The sequence below is a fragment of the Polypterus senegalus genome, chromosome 18 (genome assembly GCF_016835505.1).
Source record: "Polypterus senegalus isolate Bchr_013 chromosome 18, ASM1683550v1, whole genome shotgun sequence".
NCBI classification, from domain to species: Eukaryota; Metazoa; Chordata; class Cladistia; order Polypteriformes; family Polypteridae; genus Polypterus; species Polypterus senegalus.
Window position 1 is genome coordinate 36,841,067 of NC_053171.1, and position 14,738 is coordinate 36,855,804.

The following is a 14,738-nucleotide window of genomic DNA, read 5'->3' on the forward strand; positions in this document are numbered from 1 at the left end:
TTTTTAATTAGAATTACTTGAACAACCAATGATTTCATGTTAATCAACCTAGTCAAAAAGCTTATCTTACTATGCTTTGTAAACACAGTCATTTTATGGTAAAAAAAAAAAAATAAAAAATATTAAACATACATTCCATAGCTTTATTCTGGCTTTTTTGTGATGCTTTCTAATCCATACTAGCACCAATGACCGGTCAATTCCTTAGCTGACACTCTGGTGCAAGCTGCAGGAAAGGACTTTTACTACCACCATTGCCAACTGTCAAATTGCTTTCAACTACAGCACACAAAGTACTCCAAATGTTCAGCTCATAACACATACATGAAGCACCTGGCTCTGTTAATGACATGAGTTAAAACTGATGTCTAATCCCAACCCCTCCTAAATCACTTCTATTTGTGTGAGTATAATGACATGTTTCCAATTTACAGTTATGTTTGTTTACTATCCTTTAGTGAGATCTTGAGGCATTATTTATCACTACGAGTTTAATGATGCCTGGCCCATGTTTACATTAGGTGCGAGTTACCTGGAGGTCCCGGCAGGTTTTCTGTACAAGTTTACCAACTCCTACGAAAGCATCGTTTCTAAGAGACCAGTGCTTGTTAATGTACATGATCTCTTTTGCTAAAACCAATGGGGAAAAGTGGGCCCCTATTACAGCAGTACACACGCAACAAATTAGTATGGAACCTGTCTTTGGTGCTGTCAAAAACCAGTTTAGCTGTTGATTAATTTTTTTTTCTGACCTTAAATTCAAGGGCAATATCAGCATCTACAGAAGAAAGGAACACTTTAAAAATGAACAAATATTAATGATGTACATGTATAGTGTTGCTGGCTCTCATAATCTCACAATCCTTTACCAGCATGTGCACCGATTATTTCAGAAAATGTACACAGAAGATGTCTAATCTTTGCATCCATTATTAAACTCACATTATCCAGTTGACAAGATGAAATCTTGACAGTGTCAAGCAAAAAGCATGAATGAACTCTGGTCCATCACAAGGCATATTGATGCACATATCTACAATCACTCATATCCATAGTGAATCATTTACAGCTGAATATTTAATGAATTCTCCAATTGACCTGCAGTATAATTTATTTCGGTTTGAATTTATTTTTTGCTTTGTTCAGGATTACATTGGCAGTTGCTCTGAATTGACATCCCATGTTCATTTTAATGCATAATTATTCTCTCCCATTAGTTACAACTGGCATTGCATATTTCTTGACTTATTTTAATTCTTACATCTTTCTGATTCTGTTAAGTTTCTCAATGTGTTGTCAGGACATACTAAAAATAAATGCCAACTTCCTGGAGGATTATGCAAATCATTCAAACCAAAATGCATTTTACTAGACTTTATTTGAATACCAGCAATTGTTTCAATGTGTGCCTAAGCTTTATCACAAAATATGGCTGGCCTTACATTTCCCTTAATATAAAATAATTTACAAATATAAATATGAAGAACTTACAATTTATTTCATAAATATGGGTCACACTTTTGTAAACTGTTTTGAACAACTTATCATTAAGTAAATCTTACAGTTATTTCTTGGCAGCTTACACAGTTATCAGAAAAAGTCACCTACAGTTGTTGGCTTGCATGTTTGTTTAAGCCTTGGAAGGCTTCATCAGAAGGTTATGCCAATCTTTACATCCTCAGCAATGAACATCCATGGTGGACTACTTACTATACTATATATATGTGTGGGTCAGACCTATCATTCTCTTCTGAAAGTATGACTGCAGGTTATTTTTCCTGTGCAAACTGTTGAATGTAGACTTCCTTTATTTTTGCCAGTATTGTTTGTAAGTGCTTCCACTGTTGTTTTGGTGTTTAATTAATTTTCTTCCTAACTTATTTGACATTGCAAGTTATAATGAATTTCTGTAACTTGCAAAATATTGGGATCAAGTTTGTTTTTTTTTTTTTTGATTTTTTTTTGTGAAGCCCATGCAGACAAGTGCAATTTTAAATTAGAAAACTGTACTAATTCCGAGAAATACTACAAACCAGAGTGACTGGACTCACTTTACAACATTAATATGCAGTTGCAAAAACAATGAAAACTGTAAAAAGTATTAAAAACACACACCTAGAAAGTTTTCAGTAAGCTAAAATAAAATCATGCGAATCCTTGTCTGGACAAACATGTATTCTGTGAGTCGCATGGAATTTTCATAGTAGTGGAAGACAAAAGGATTTGAAGCAATATCTTTCTGCATTGGCCTAATCGCTGGCATACAACAGTAAATCTAAATAAAATGTTGAAAGTTAAAATGACAACCGCAATTAGTGTTAGAGATGCCAAGTGTCAAGTTCTGAAAAATAGTTATAAATTATTTATTAAATTCAATATTTACCCCAATATAAACCAATTCAGCGAGAAAATAATCCAAAATATAGTATATAAACAGATAACATATATGGGGCTGCTAAGTTTTATAGTGGAAAATGGGCTACTATATACAGTGGTGTGAAAAACTATTTGCCCCCTTCCTGATTTCTTATTCTTTTGCATGTTTGTCACACAAAATGTTTCTGATCACCAAACACATTTAACCATTAGTCAAATATAACACAAAATGCAGTTTTTAAATGATGGTTTTATTATTTAGGGAGAAAAAAAATCCAAACCTACATGGCCCTGTGTGAAAAGTAATTACCCCTTGTTAAAAATAACCTAACTGTGGTGTATCACACCTGAGTTCAATTTCCGTAGCCACCCCCAGGCCTGATTACTGCCACACCTGTTTCAATCAAGAAATCACTTAAATAGGAGCTGCCTGACACAGAGAAGTAGACCAAAAGCACCTCAAAAGCTAGACATCATGCCAAGATCCAAAGAAATTCAGGAACAAATGAGAACAGAAGTAATTGAGATCTATCAGTCTGGTAAAGGTTATAAAGCCATTTCTAAAGCTTTGGGACTCCAGCGAACCACAGTGAGAGCCATTATCCACAAATGGCAAAAGATGGAACAGTGGTGAACCTTCCCAGGAGTGGCCGGCCGACCAAAATTACCCCAAGAGCGCAGAGGCGACTCATCCGAGAGGTCACAAAAGACCCCAGGACAACGTCTAAAGAACTGCAGGCCTCACTTGCCTCAATTAAGGTCAGTGTTCACGACTCCACCATAAGAAAGAGACTGGGCAAAACGGCCTGCATGGCAGATTTCCAAGACGCAAACCACTGTTAAGCAAAAAGAACATTAGGGCTCGTCTAAATTTTGCTAAGAAACATCTCAATGATTGCCAAGACTTTTGGGAAAATACCTTGTGGACTGATGAGACAAAAGTTGAACTTTTGGAAGGCAAATGTCCCGTTACATCTGGCGTAAAAGGAACACAGCATTTCAGAAAAAGAACATCATACCAACAGTAAAATATGGTGGTGGTAGTGTGATGGTCTGGGGTTGTTTTGCTGCTTCAGGACCTGGAAGGCTTGCTGTGATAGATGGAACCATGATTTCTACTGTCTATCAAAAAATCCTGAAGGAGAATGTCCGGCCATCTGTTTGTCAACTCAAGCTGAAGCGATCTTGGGTGCTGCAACAGGACAATGACCCAAAACACACCAGCAAATCCACCTCTGAATGGCTGAAGAAAAACAAAATGAAGACTTTGGAGTGGCCTAGTCAAAGTCCTGACCTGAATCCAATTGAGATGCTATGGCATGACCTTAAAAAGGCGGTTCATGCTAGAAAACCCTCAAATAAAGCTGAATTACAACAATTCTGCAAAGATGAGTGGGCCAAAATTCCTCCAGAGCGCTGTAAAAGACAAATTGCAAGTTATCGCAAACGCTTGATTGCAGTTATTGCTGCTAAGGGTGGCCCAACCAGTTATTAGGTTCAGGAAGCAATTACTTTTTCACACAGGGCCATGTAGGTTTGGATTTTTTTTTCTCCTTAAATAATAAAAACCATAATTTAAAAACTGCATTTTGTGTTTACTTGTGTTATATTTGACTAATGGTTAAATGTGTTTGATGATCAGAAACATTTTGTGTGACAAACATGCAAAAGAATAAGAAATCAGGAAGGGGGCAAATAGTTTTTCACACCACTGTACATATGAGCAGCTTTTTTATGCAAATGAATAGGGCTTTACAAATTTCTTAATTTATAATGATGAAACCAATCTATAATTGAAGACCTTAAAAAACTGCCTTCTTGGAAAAACGCTTGTTATCTTGTCTAAAAGGGTGTACCATTGTGTTGTTATGAATATTTTCTTAAATATATCCTAGATGCATGTTAAGATCTCTTCTGATTGCCACAAACTACTTGTAAACAAAAAATCAAGAATTTACATTGCCCTGAAATCCAAGCAGGGCAGCTGGATTTAAATAAAAGCACTATTAAAAGCAAAACAAGTTCAACAAAATGCTTTTCACTCCCAAAAATCCCCTTACTAGGAATGACAATAGTCAAACAAAAACACTGCATACATGGAGAGTAAACAATCTAAAGGCTTTTCAACTTACTTAACGTGAGACTAAACCTAAGCAAATACTGTATCCCTACAAAGACACATACTTAGCAAGATGCTGGTAAACAGTGTTTACAAGAGGGAAGTGGACACATGAGAGTTGATCTATAATTTTTGTACTTCCCTGAGCATCAAACCACAGCAGGTCAAAAGTTCAGGTTAATTTTAAGACACGCCTATGTTTTGTCTCTAGTCTGCTGAAATTCATTGGATTTAAAGTGAAGAGAAACTGTGATGGTTTAAACATTGTAGTACACCTGCTATTTATAACAAGGCTACTGAAAATATTGAATAATCACTATATTTGTTAAATTGTCCCTGGCTTGCAAAATATATTGTATAGCTTTAGACACAACAAGAAAATTCAATATGGTCCAACTCCTGACCAGTTAGTGAAAAAGAGAAGATAAGAAAAGAGTAATACAACACATATAGATGTGAAGTGCACTAAAAGAGAGACAGAAACATAATGTAGAAACAAAAAATGAAAATGCATTTGCATAGACCAAGAAATTCAGATTTCAGCAGTTCTGAATGTTTCTTCTATTATTAGACTGCACATTGTCCAACAACTTGTGCTAAAAGAACATTTTCGGTGTGCTTTTTGTTTTTACCCCTGTCTAATTCAAATATACGATACCCTAAAGTACAGGGTAAAGGCTGAGCCAAACCCTATATAATATAATAATTCTTAATAATGGCAGACTGGGGGTTGTAGACAAGGTCAGATTAAAATACATAAATATGTACAGCTGTAAAAATTATATAATATAGCCTATAGAGGATAGAAGGGCGACACCACAACCCAATTAGTGGAAGATTAAAGCTTATAGACCTTTGGAGTACATGATAGAAAAAGGGGAGGATGGGACTGTTCTAAAAGCAACCACACTATCTGTTGAACTAAACACTATTTTTAAACCATAATACACTTATAGTAAAGAATTAAAATTTGCTTTATTGTAGAATTTGAGAAGTAGTCTGGATCTTGACAGCTTTAGAATTTGATTTCAAAAGGGGAATTAAAATCCTCCCACTCCATAGTCATTTTTATTGCTCTGTCTTGGCTCTTTAGATGTGAGCTTCCCATCTGCAAGCTTACTACAGCAGTGCTATTACATAACATATAATTATTCTCCCTTGTGGTCTGAGACATATAGCAAATCACTTTGTTAGAAGTGTAAAAACCAAAAGATCAATCTTTAAGAGATATGATGGCCATACTTTGAAATCTTCAACAAGTTTTTGTTTTTTCAAGCAGTCTCATATTTTTTTTTCTTTTATTGTTGTGTTATTTGAGAGAAAACATGCATATCTTCTACTGCGCTGTAACAGAAATGCTTGTAATTCTAGCCTGCAGAGGGAAATACACACGATCCAAAGACAGCATGCAATTTCTAGAAGAGAGTCAACCTAAATCAAAAAAAAAAGCTGAAGCTGCCTGTTACACAAATTATTTTATTAAACTAGGGGGCTCTGCCCCCTGCTCGCTTTGCTCGCCCACCCAGATTGTTATTTTCATGGGAATTGTTAAATATACATTATTTTCACCTTTACTTAAAACTTTTGTAAAAACAATACTTGTCCTTTATTACTGGTCCCGGGCGTGGTTAAATCTCTTTCTTGCAGGACATTTAATGCTGCTTGCGTGGTGAAAGGGGGTCGGCTGAACGCACACTAAGGAGATGCTGTCGGATCAGCTGCTGTGTTTCTGCTGCTGGCGAGCTGCGTGTTTTTTTTTGTTGCGCCGTGCATCAATCATTTAAAAGCCTGTACAACAGCTGTCCTTTTTCCACTTCAGGTCTCTGCTGCTCGCATTGTGAAGGGGTGGGGGGCTGAATCCAGGCTAAGGAGAAATGGTCGGATCATCTGCTGGCGAGCTACGTTTACTGCTTGTCACGCTGTGCGTCGATCATTTAAAAGCCTGTACAGCAGGAGATGGAGATGCTGTCAGATCAGCTGCTGTGTTTCTGCTGCTGGCGAGCTGCATGTTTTGTTTGTTGCGCTGCGCGTCAATCAGTTAAAAACCTGTACAACAGCTGTCCTTTTGCCACTTCGTGTCTCTAACACTTGTGTTGTGAAACGTGGGGGTGGGCTGAACGCACACTAAGGAGAAGTGGTCCGATCATCTGCTGGCAAGCTGTGTGTTCTGCTTGTCGTTTGTCATTGTTTTAAGAGCTGGGAGCACATGAAATGTGTATGCCAAAAGCATTCCAACAACTGCTAGGTTATATGTTCGTGAACTTGTTTTAAATGTCTCACTGCTTTGTGTCACATGATGTTAAAGTGTCTCTTGCGGGACATCGAACTGTCTTCCGAGAAGATCACGTCTAGTCTCCCTAGTCTCCCACTCAAGATTTTTTTTATAATAGAGAGATTAGTTTAACTGTAAATCAAAATGAGAACTTAATCAGTTAATTCCAGTCAAAGTTAATTTTCAGTCAAAGTTTAATTACAGAAACTATTAGAGGCAGAAGTACAGTATATACCATGAATCATCAACCACAAAGGATGGGTAATCTCCATTCTATAACAAAGACAAATGGAAGAGAAAAAGATATAATTTGTAACACAATATTCTAAAACCCGATGCAAGCTACATAAATACATTTTTAAACTTGTCTACTAAAAAGATACATGGAATAAAAAATTATATATACACTAACTTGAATCTTCATTTAGTACTGGTCATTTGTCTGTATGTCAGTCACAAAGTGTACAGGCTCTGTGGGTCTAGTCTGGGTCACTGGTACATATACTTTAACATCCGGTACTGAGTTGCACAATAACCAATGAATATTCAAATCTCGCAGGCCACAATGAGAAAATAAAATGCCTAATAATCCTGCTAGTCACTCCTCTTCTATACAGCTCACCTTAAAAATCAAGTCACAACAAGCTAAGTGTTTCCTTTCAAGGTAAGAAAATGTGCCTCATTAACTGTCATTATTTTGAAATGTATTACTTTATTGGTATATAATACACATTGAGTATCCCTAATCCTCAATTTTAAAATTCTCCAAAATCACAAACTTTGACTGCTGACATGAAACCACTACCACCAAATGTATTTATTCATCCTGAGCATGGTCTGTTCCCCATGAAACATTGAGCACTATGAAGCTACAGTACATGAATGGGGGGTTGCATGGGACATGAAAATAGGCATACGAGAAAAAATAAAAGAAAAATACATATGCCAGAAAAAAAGTCATATTAATATATCCTGGCATACGCACATTTCTACACAATTTACCTTTATAAATCACAATCATCTTGTAGTTGTGTGTACATGAATACACCTCAAGACTCATCCTAGCATTGCATATGAATTGTGGGTTAATGAAATATCACCACTTACAGTTAACAAATGCAGCTTCATTTGTATTAGATACCCTTATTGCAGCATGAATGGAGTGTTACAATTATGTTTTGAAAACCAGACACTGTTGCAAATTGTCTCTTTAGGTTGGCAAAAATGTTATTTTTATATATTTACACCCACACCATGTGAAAATCTAATGCAGCGTCCCAGTCGGTTGGTTAATGGCCTCCAGCACAGCAGGTATGATGGAGTGAGGGTTGGCTGAGATTTTCTTGCACAGTCAGGCAACAGGTACCTTATACAAGCTAACGAAAAAGCAAAAAAGTCTCTTTATTATAAAAAAAAAAAAATCCTGGAGAGAAACACTAGGGCGTCGAGATGTGATCTCCACATGAAGATCACGGAAGACACTTAAAAGAAACCGCGAGATGAAAGAGATTGGCCACGGAGCGTCTCGCGGGGACCTTAAATATGAGACTTTGTGCCAAGAGATTGACCAAGGACCGTCTTGCGATGACGTGGAACATGAGATTCTTGCAAGACACGCCCTACTTACAATCAATATCAAATAAGCTCAGAGGCAGCAAAACACCCAGTCGTGTATAGGAGGCTTCAAGCACACACAGATCCAGGGCTCTCAGCGCATATAAAGAGTATAAGGACAATATGTTATAAATAAAACGTAGACGACTAAGAAAACAAGAAAGAAGCGCGGAGAAAAGAGACTCCAAAGCACTGGAGAGAAAAAAAGAAAAAGAATCTAGGTGCAAATTCAGAAAATAAGGAAAGTAATTATCAGCCTGGAAAAAGTGGAATTGAAAAAAATGCATGTCCAATCCGGCTCAGAAATAAAAGACAGAAAGTAAAAGACAAAGTAGAACTTCATAAATACGTTCACAAACGTTGGCACTATATGCGTGCAGAGCGAAGCCCCCTAGTTCTTCAATACAAATATGCAGCATTGGCCCTCCTAACAGCGAACTATAATAGAGTCTGTATATCATGTTTGTATTGCTTTTGAGGTTTAATATGTTTGTCATGTCAATGCTCATTATAATTACAGTTCAGTGATATGAACTATTATATGCACAAGTCATTATTAAGCTAGCTTGGCTGCATTTACCCTACTGGATCATTCCAGAGTCTGAAATACATCTGGTCCCAGGTATTTCAGATTATGGATACTCAACCTATACTGATTTTTACATTTAAAAAGTAGTATTAAAGAAAAAATTTACATTCTTTGGTCCATCTTATCAACACTTTCTATTGTTTGCTAAGGAAGAAACATCCATTATATGTAATTACACAGTAAATTGCACTGTTTTGAGACCAGTTGTAGTTGTTAATTGTTTCTGAAATGACTTATATTAATTGAGAACTGGTGTTTCCAATAAAGATACCTGAAAGACTATAGATACTGTTGCTAATCTATACCTCAAATCTAGGCAATGAGGCAGACATTATATGAAGCACAACGATGTTGGTTCCAGGCACATCATTTACTCTAAATTACTTAATTAACTACAATAAAACCGCAAAAATACAGTACATGTAACTGCTCCATTGTGATCTGGATACTAAAGTCTGACAAAGGAACACAAATGTAAAATAAACCATTTTTAAATTAGAATATTAACCCCTAAATAAATTACTTTCTTTAAATCAGCTGATATCACATTTATGTACTTCAGAACAAATCCATAAAAAACATTCTGAAAGCAGCCTTTTCATTATCTCAGTGTCTCCCTATGAACATCTCAGTGCATGTTTAACAGGCTATGTGACACCTAAGCAAAACAGATTTCTGTCCTTTTGTATGTGGCAATCTTTGTTTTCAAATATTCAAATTCAGCTTGAATCAATTTTCTATATTGCATTTTAAAGTAATTTAATGTGGCCGTTCTTTTATGTACTACTTTACAAATTTATGTTTTCTTATATGTATCTTATGCCAACTAGCATACATGTAGTGCAGTGTTAACATTTTACTTGTTTTCCAATTACTGTATTACATGTAATGAACTGTTTAATACTTCTTTTATCTTTGCTTTGTTAAGTTCTTTATAATGGTGTTTGCTTTTAACGGCACTGAAAAATAAAGGTTTGTCTGGTCTCAAGAACAATATATGATGTTTATTAGGAATCATGTTAAGGGACCAATAAATGGCATGCTTAACAGCTGCCTGGCTGCACATTCTTAGAATTTACTATATGGATCTTAAAGAGATGCTTCACTGCACACTTACTTAGCTATTTCTATCTGGATACTTATCCATGCTTGACTACTAGACTTGTGTGTACATGTTTCTACAGATATCTTTAAACTTCACTGTAAACTCATTTAAATCTAAACCAATTAATTGGAATAAATGTTTATTTTCTGTAATGTTGAAAACAAGGTAACAATGAACTAAAAAAAGAAAAAAAAAACCTTTACCTGTTCATGTGTGCAGGTCCATAACCACCAATTGCATACATCATTCCATCCAGTACAGCTGTAGCAAAACAGCTGCGTGAATTAATCATGGGAGCAACTGGCTGCCACTCTTTCACCTTAGGAATGTACTTCTCCACAGACTGTAAGTAATATTGGCCATCATACCCTCCTAGGGCATATAGTTCTCCAGCTAGTACTACTACTCCCAGAGTGCTACGACTCTCAGTCATTCTTTCCACCGGTATCCATGTGTTGGTGTCTGGATTCCAACTCTCCACACTGTTCTCATGTCGTCGATAGTTAACACCTTGTCTCATGTGTGTAGCAATTCCTCCCACAACATATACTTTCTGATCCAGTACAGCAATTCCAAATTCATAGCGAGGGACACTTAGGGGAGCCACTCCTATCCAGGAGTCAGTTTGGGGGAAGTACATTTCCATACTGATTGACCAAAAAAAAAAAAAAAAAAAAAAAGGAACAAAAAAAATGTTAATTTGTGTAACTTATTCAGTTCCAGCTGAAAACTAGTTATCTGTGTAAAAAGTCAAATACTTAGTAAACAATAGCAGAGTGGTTGGTGCTGCCGTTTGAGAACCCAAGGAGAAAGGGTTTAAGTGCCAAGAGATTGTCTGTGTGGATTTTGTATATTGTTTTTGTGTTTGCAAGGATGTTACACAGGTTATTCCAGCTGTTTTCCCACAATACAAAGAAATGTAAGATAGATTAACTGAGGACTTATCATTGCCTAGTTGCAAGTGATTGTGTGCAAGGATGTGCCTTGTGACTGCCAAGGATGCTCAGATTAGCTACGCTTCAATGTAATAGATGAATGGATGGACTAAAAGCAGTAAAGCTCTTTATGTCTGCTCAACAGTAACTATCTTCACTTATAAAAAAAATTCATTGTGAGCATTTGAGTTTTGAATAACAATTATTATATGGACTAAAATGGAAATGCATCATTTTAAACTCAGCAAACCAATTAAGGCTCTACAATACATGTCTTATATGATATGAAATGCCCGATATGAATAACAAAAATTATAGCAGGAAAAAAAAATATCTTTCTTCCATGGTAATTCATGTTTTCTAATAGCTGGGCTGAACTGAACATATAATAGTTCACCTTGAAAAAGGCTACTAATCTTGCAGTTATCTAAGGCCTTATTAATTCATAAGTCATGACTGGCAATGATAACACATTGAAGCCAATGAGCTTTTCAAACCAACCAATGCTGATGACTGAATACCGCTGAATTTGTTCCACCTTGAGTTCGGTGAAAACACAGGTATGAACTTTAACTTTGGTAAACTCAGCAAAGTGCATTGAACTCAGATGGGAAGGAGAAACTGAGCTGGTTTGGAGTGGTTTATAAGGGTACAATGGACTTTTAAGTTTCCATGAGGTCTAGGGATGTGTTTGACAACCATGCTAGATTGATTATTTTGACTGAAAATTTGACCTAAGCTGTGAAGCACCACTGTTCCTCTCTGAGATAAATTTACACCCCAAGTCCACATTACTTGAAGTCCTTTCTCTCTCTCCATATCGCGTGAGCTCCACTGAGACTAAGTAACACCTACTGTATAGCCTGCACTGCAAGGGATCTGTGTTACATACTTGGGGGTTGTCTCTGTCAATATCCGACTGACGCTATATAACTGAATTCAAATCTTTTTTTTTTCCTCCTAAAAAGGCACCTCATTTACAGTCAAGCACCATGTTGCACCCGTCTTCCCATTTTCACAAAGAAAGTCTATCATTTATTCTCATATTTGCATTAATTGTTGGGTGTGCCATGTCTGTGAAAACTTTGACAGTGTGTTGCCGACTATTGCTGCTCTCTCCATCCATTATGTGCCACTTCACATGTTCTTCATTCCCCACTTCAGATTCATGCTGGCTGTGTACTTCATATTCAACGTTTTGTGAAAAACACCGTAATGCAATTCCAAGCGTGTTTATGGTTGTTTTTTTTCTACATAACTGAAATACCTGGTGCACCGACAGTTTTCAGATTTGCTTTTTTTCTTCACACATATTGAAACAATGTGAGTGATTATAAGTGTGACATTTTCACAATAGATCTTTGAAATTGCCTGCAGTTAGCTACTCATGTCTGGGAAACAATGATCAGTAATGTTGATAACAGCGTCAGGATAGGATTTATTGAGTTAAAAAGGATATGCAAATACAAACGTTAGCCGGAGGAAAGAGAAAGCAATTCAAGCCTGTGTACCAATATTTAATGGCATTGCTTCTGGTGGCAACGACATGGGCATTTGAAGTGTAGCAATTTAGTAAAAGTCACGGAAGGTCTAGAGAGTGAGAAGCACCTTGAAATTATTAAAAGATTTAAAATTAGTGTCGGCCATGGCACTTCTAGTGTTAAATAATTTTCTCTTGCCATTTCTCCCAGTGCTCCTTTAAGGTGGGACACCACGGTGCAGTTTAAAAACCCCTGGGTAGTGACATCCCCATCCAATATTGGCTGCTATAGCTCTGTGATGTCACACTGACCTCGTTATGTATCATGAGGCGCTGGTTTAAAAAAATTTGGCCAGACAGCAAATTTTCAGGGAAATTTTTGGTGAACAAGGTCATTGAAAAAAACAGCAAATTAAAGTCCAAAAAAAAAAAACCTTTGACGAATTTCACAAATCAACACTACTAACCAGAAAAGTAAAAATTAAATCAAACCAATAAATCTCAGCCATATTTGTGAGAATCGGCAGTTGTAAAATGACTAATGTTATAAACCAAAGTTAAACTTCAGTATTGTACCTGTGGGTTAATCAGTTCCCTTCTACTTTTTTTAAGCTACAACAGATGATACCTTCTAAGGTCACATAATTCTAATATGATATGATAGTCTTTAAATGTCTCCATTGTCTTTTATCCTCGATATACAGTACAGGCCAAAAGTTTGGACACACCTCCTCATTCAATGTGTTTTCTTTATTTTCATGACCATTTACATTGGTAGATTCTCACTCAAGGCATCAAAACTATGAATGAACACATGAGGAGTTATGTACTTAACAAAAAAAGGTGAAATAACTGAAAACATGTTTTATATTCTAGTTTCTTCAAAATAGCCACCCTTTGCTCTGATTACTGCTTTGCACACTCTTGGCATTCTCTCGATGAGCTTCAACAGGTAGTCACCTGAAATGGTTTTCACTTCACAGGTGTGCCTTATCAGGGTTATTTAGTGGAATTTTTTGCCTTATCAATGGGGTTGGGACCAGCAGTTGTGTTGTGCAGAAGTCAGGTTAGTTGTACGATCATTTATTTTTCAACAGGACAATGACCCCAAACACACCTCCAGGCCGTGTAAGGGCTGTTTGACCAAGAAGGAGAGTGATGGAGTGCTGTAAATGGTCATGAAAATAAAGAAAACACATTGAATGAGGAGGTGTGTCCAAACTTTTGGCCTGTACTGTATATGAATCCCTACTATTCACATAATTAAAAACAAAAATGAGTTTCCATTACAAAAGTATTTTTACCTTTCAAGTGTAGCAAACAGCCCAGCTTTACCACCGACAGCACAGAGTACTTTTGGGGCACAGCGTGGTCTGGTGGACAGAACAGTCTGATAAGACAGTCGATGCTCTGGCATGAAGTGATACTTAAGGGCTTCATTTAGTAAATGCTTGCATGCATGATCGTCCCGAATGAGGTGGTTGGCTTCATATAGCCGCGTCAGGAATTTCACGCTGAGAAGGGGCAAACGAACACAGTGCAATAACTGGGCTAGATACTTCTGTCTCTCCTGAACATCATATTTAATCCAGGACTCCAGTGCATAGAAGACTGTTTCCTCAGTAACAACATTGAGGCAGTCATTGGAAATTATGTCATCCAACTCGGACCTCGTTAGCTCAAAAAACTCTTCAGTCTGGCAGACATCCTCAAAGTTCTGGCAAATGAATTTAGTGGCAGCCAAATAGAGGTCATTGCAGCCATAAGTCTCTGCAAAGCGAGAGATCCCAATACAATTTCCTGCATCCAGCTGACTCTCCAGGAAGGCGCAGCACTCTTTCAGGACCAACTTGACCTGGAGAAGGTTGGCAGCTGGCAGCAAAGATTCCACAGTCTCCTGAGAAATGAAGACAGTTCCTGTGTAAGCATACTCCACAATAGCTTGCAAAGCAGATTCATCAATACACTGAAACTCCACCTCGGAGTTCTCTTTCTCCGACAGGCTGCCAGTGAACATGGCTTTGAAGTATGGGCTTATGCTGGCAAGGACCACCTTATGGGCATGTATTTTGGCATCACCTACTCGAAGAACAATGTCACATAGTTCTCGATGTTCCCGGAGTAGCTGAAGGCCCTGTAGTAGCTGTTCAGAGTGAGGACGTGTCAAGGTGGCAAGCAAGCAAGACGGTGCAGACTGGTCCATCTAAAAATTAAGTTTGAGAGTGTCAGTCAGGCTTTTCATTGATGC

The 14,738-nt window shown here is 37.1% G+C and overlaps 1 protein-coding gene across 2 annotated transcripts in view; it reads right to left on the minus strand.

Annotated features, from left to right (window-relative positions):
- The window catches only part of LOC120518931 (kelch-like protein 28), a 33,570-nt gene that overhangs the window by 9,474 nt on the left and 9,358 nt on the right, over positions 1-14,738 (minus strand). For both annotated transcript variants that reach the window (XM_039741955.1, XM_039741956.1), the window contains exons 2-3: positions 13,795-14,693; positions 10,279-10,722 (exon numbers count right to left, since the gene is read on the minus strand). In XM_039741955.1, the coding sequence (XP_039597889.1) occupies positions 10,279-10,722; positions 13,795-14,693 (1,343 nt within the window). The remainder of the gene's footprint in view (positions 1-10,278; positions 10,723-13,794; positions 14,694-14,738) is intronic.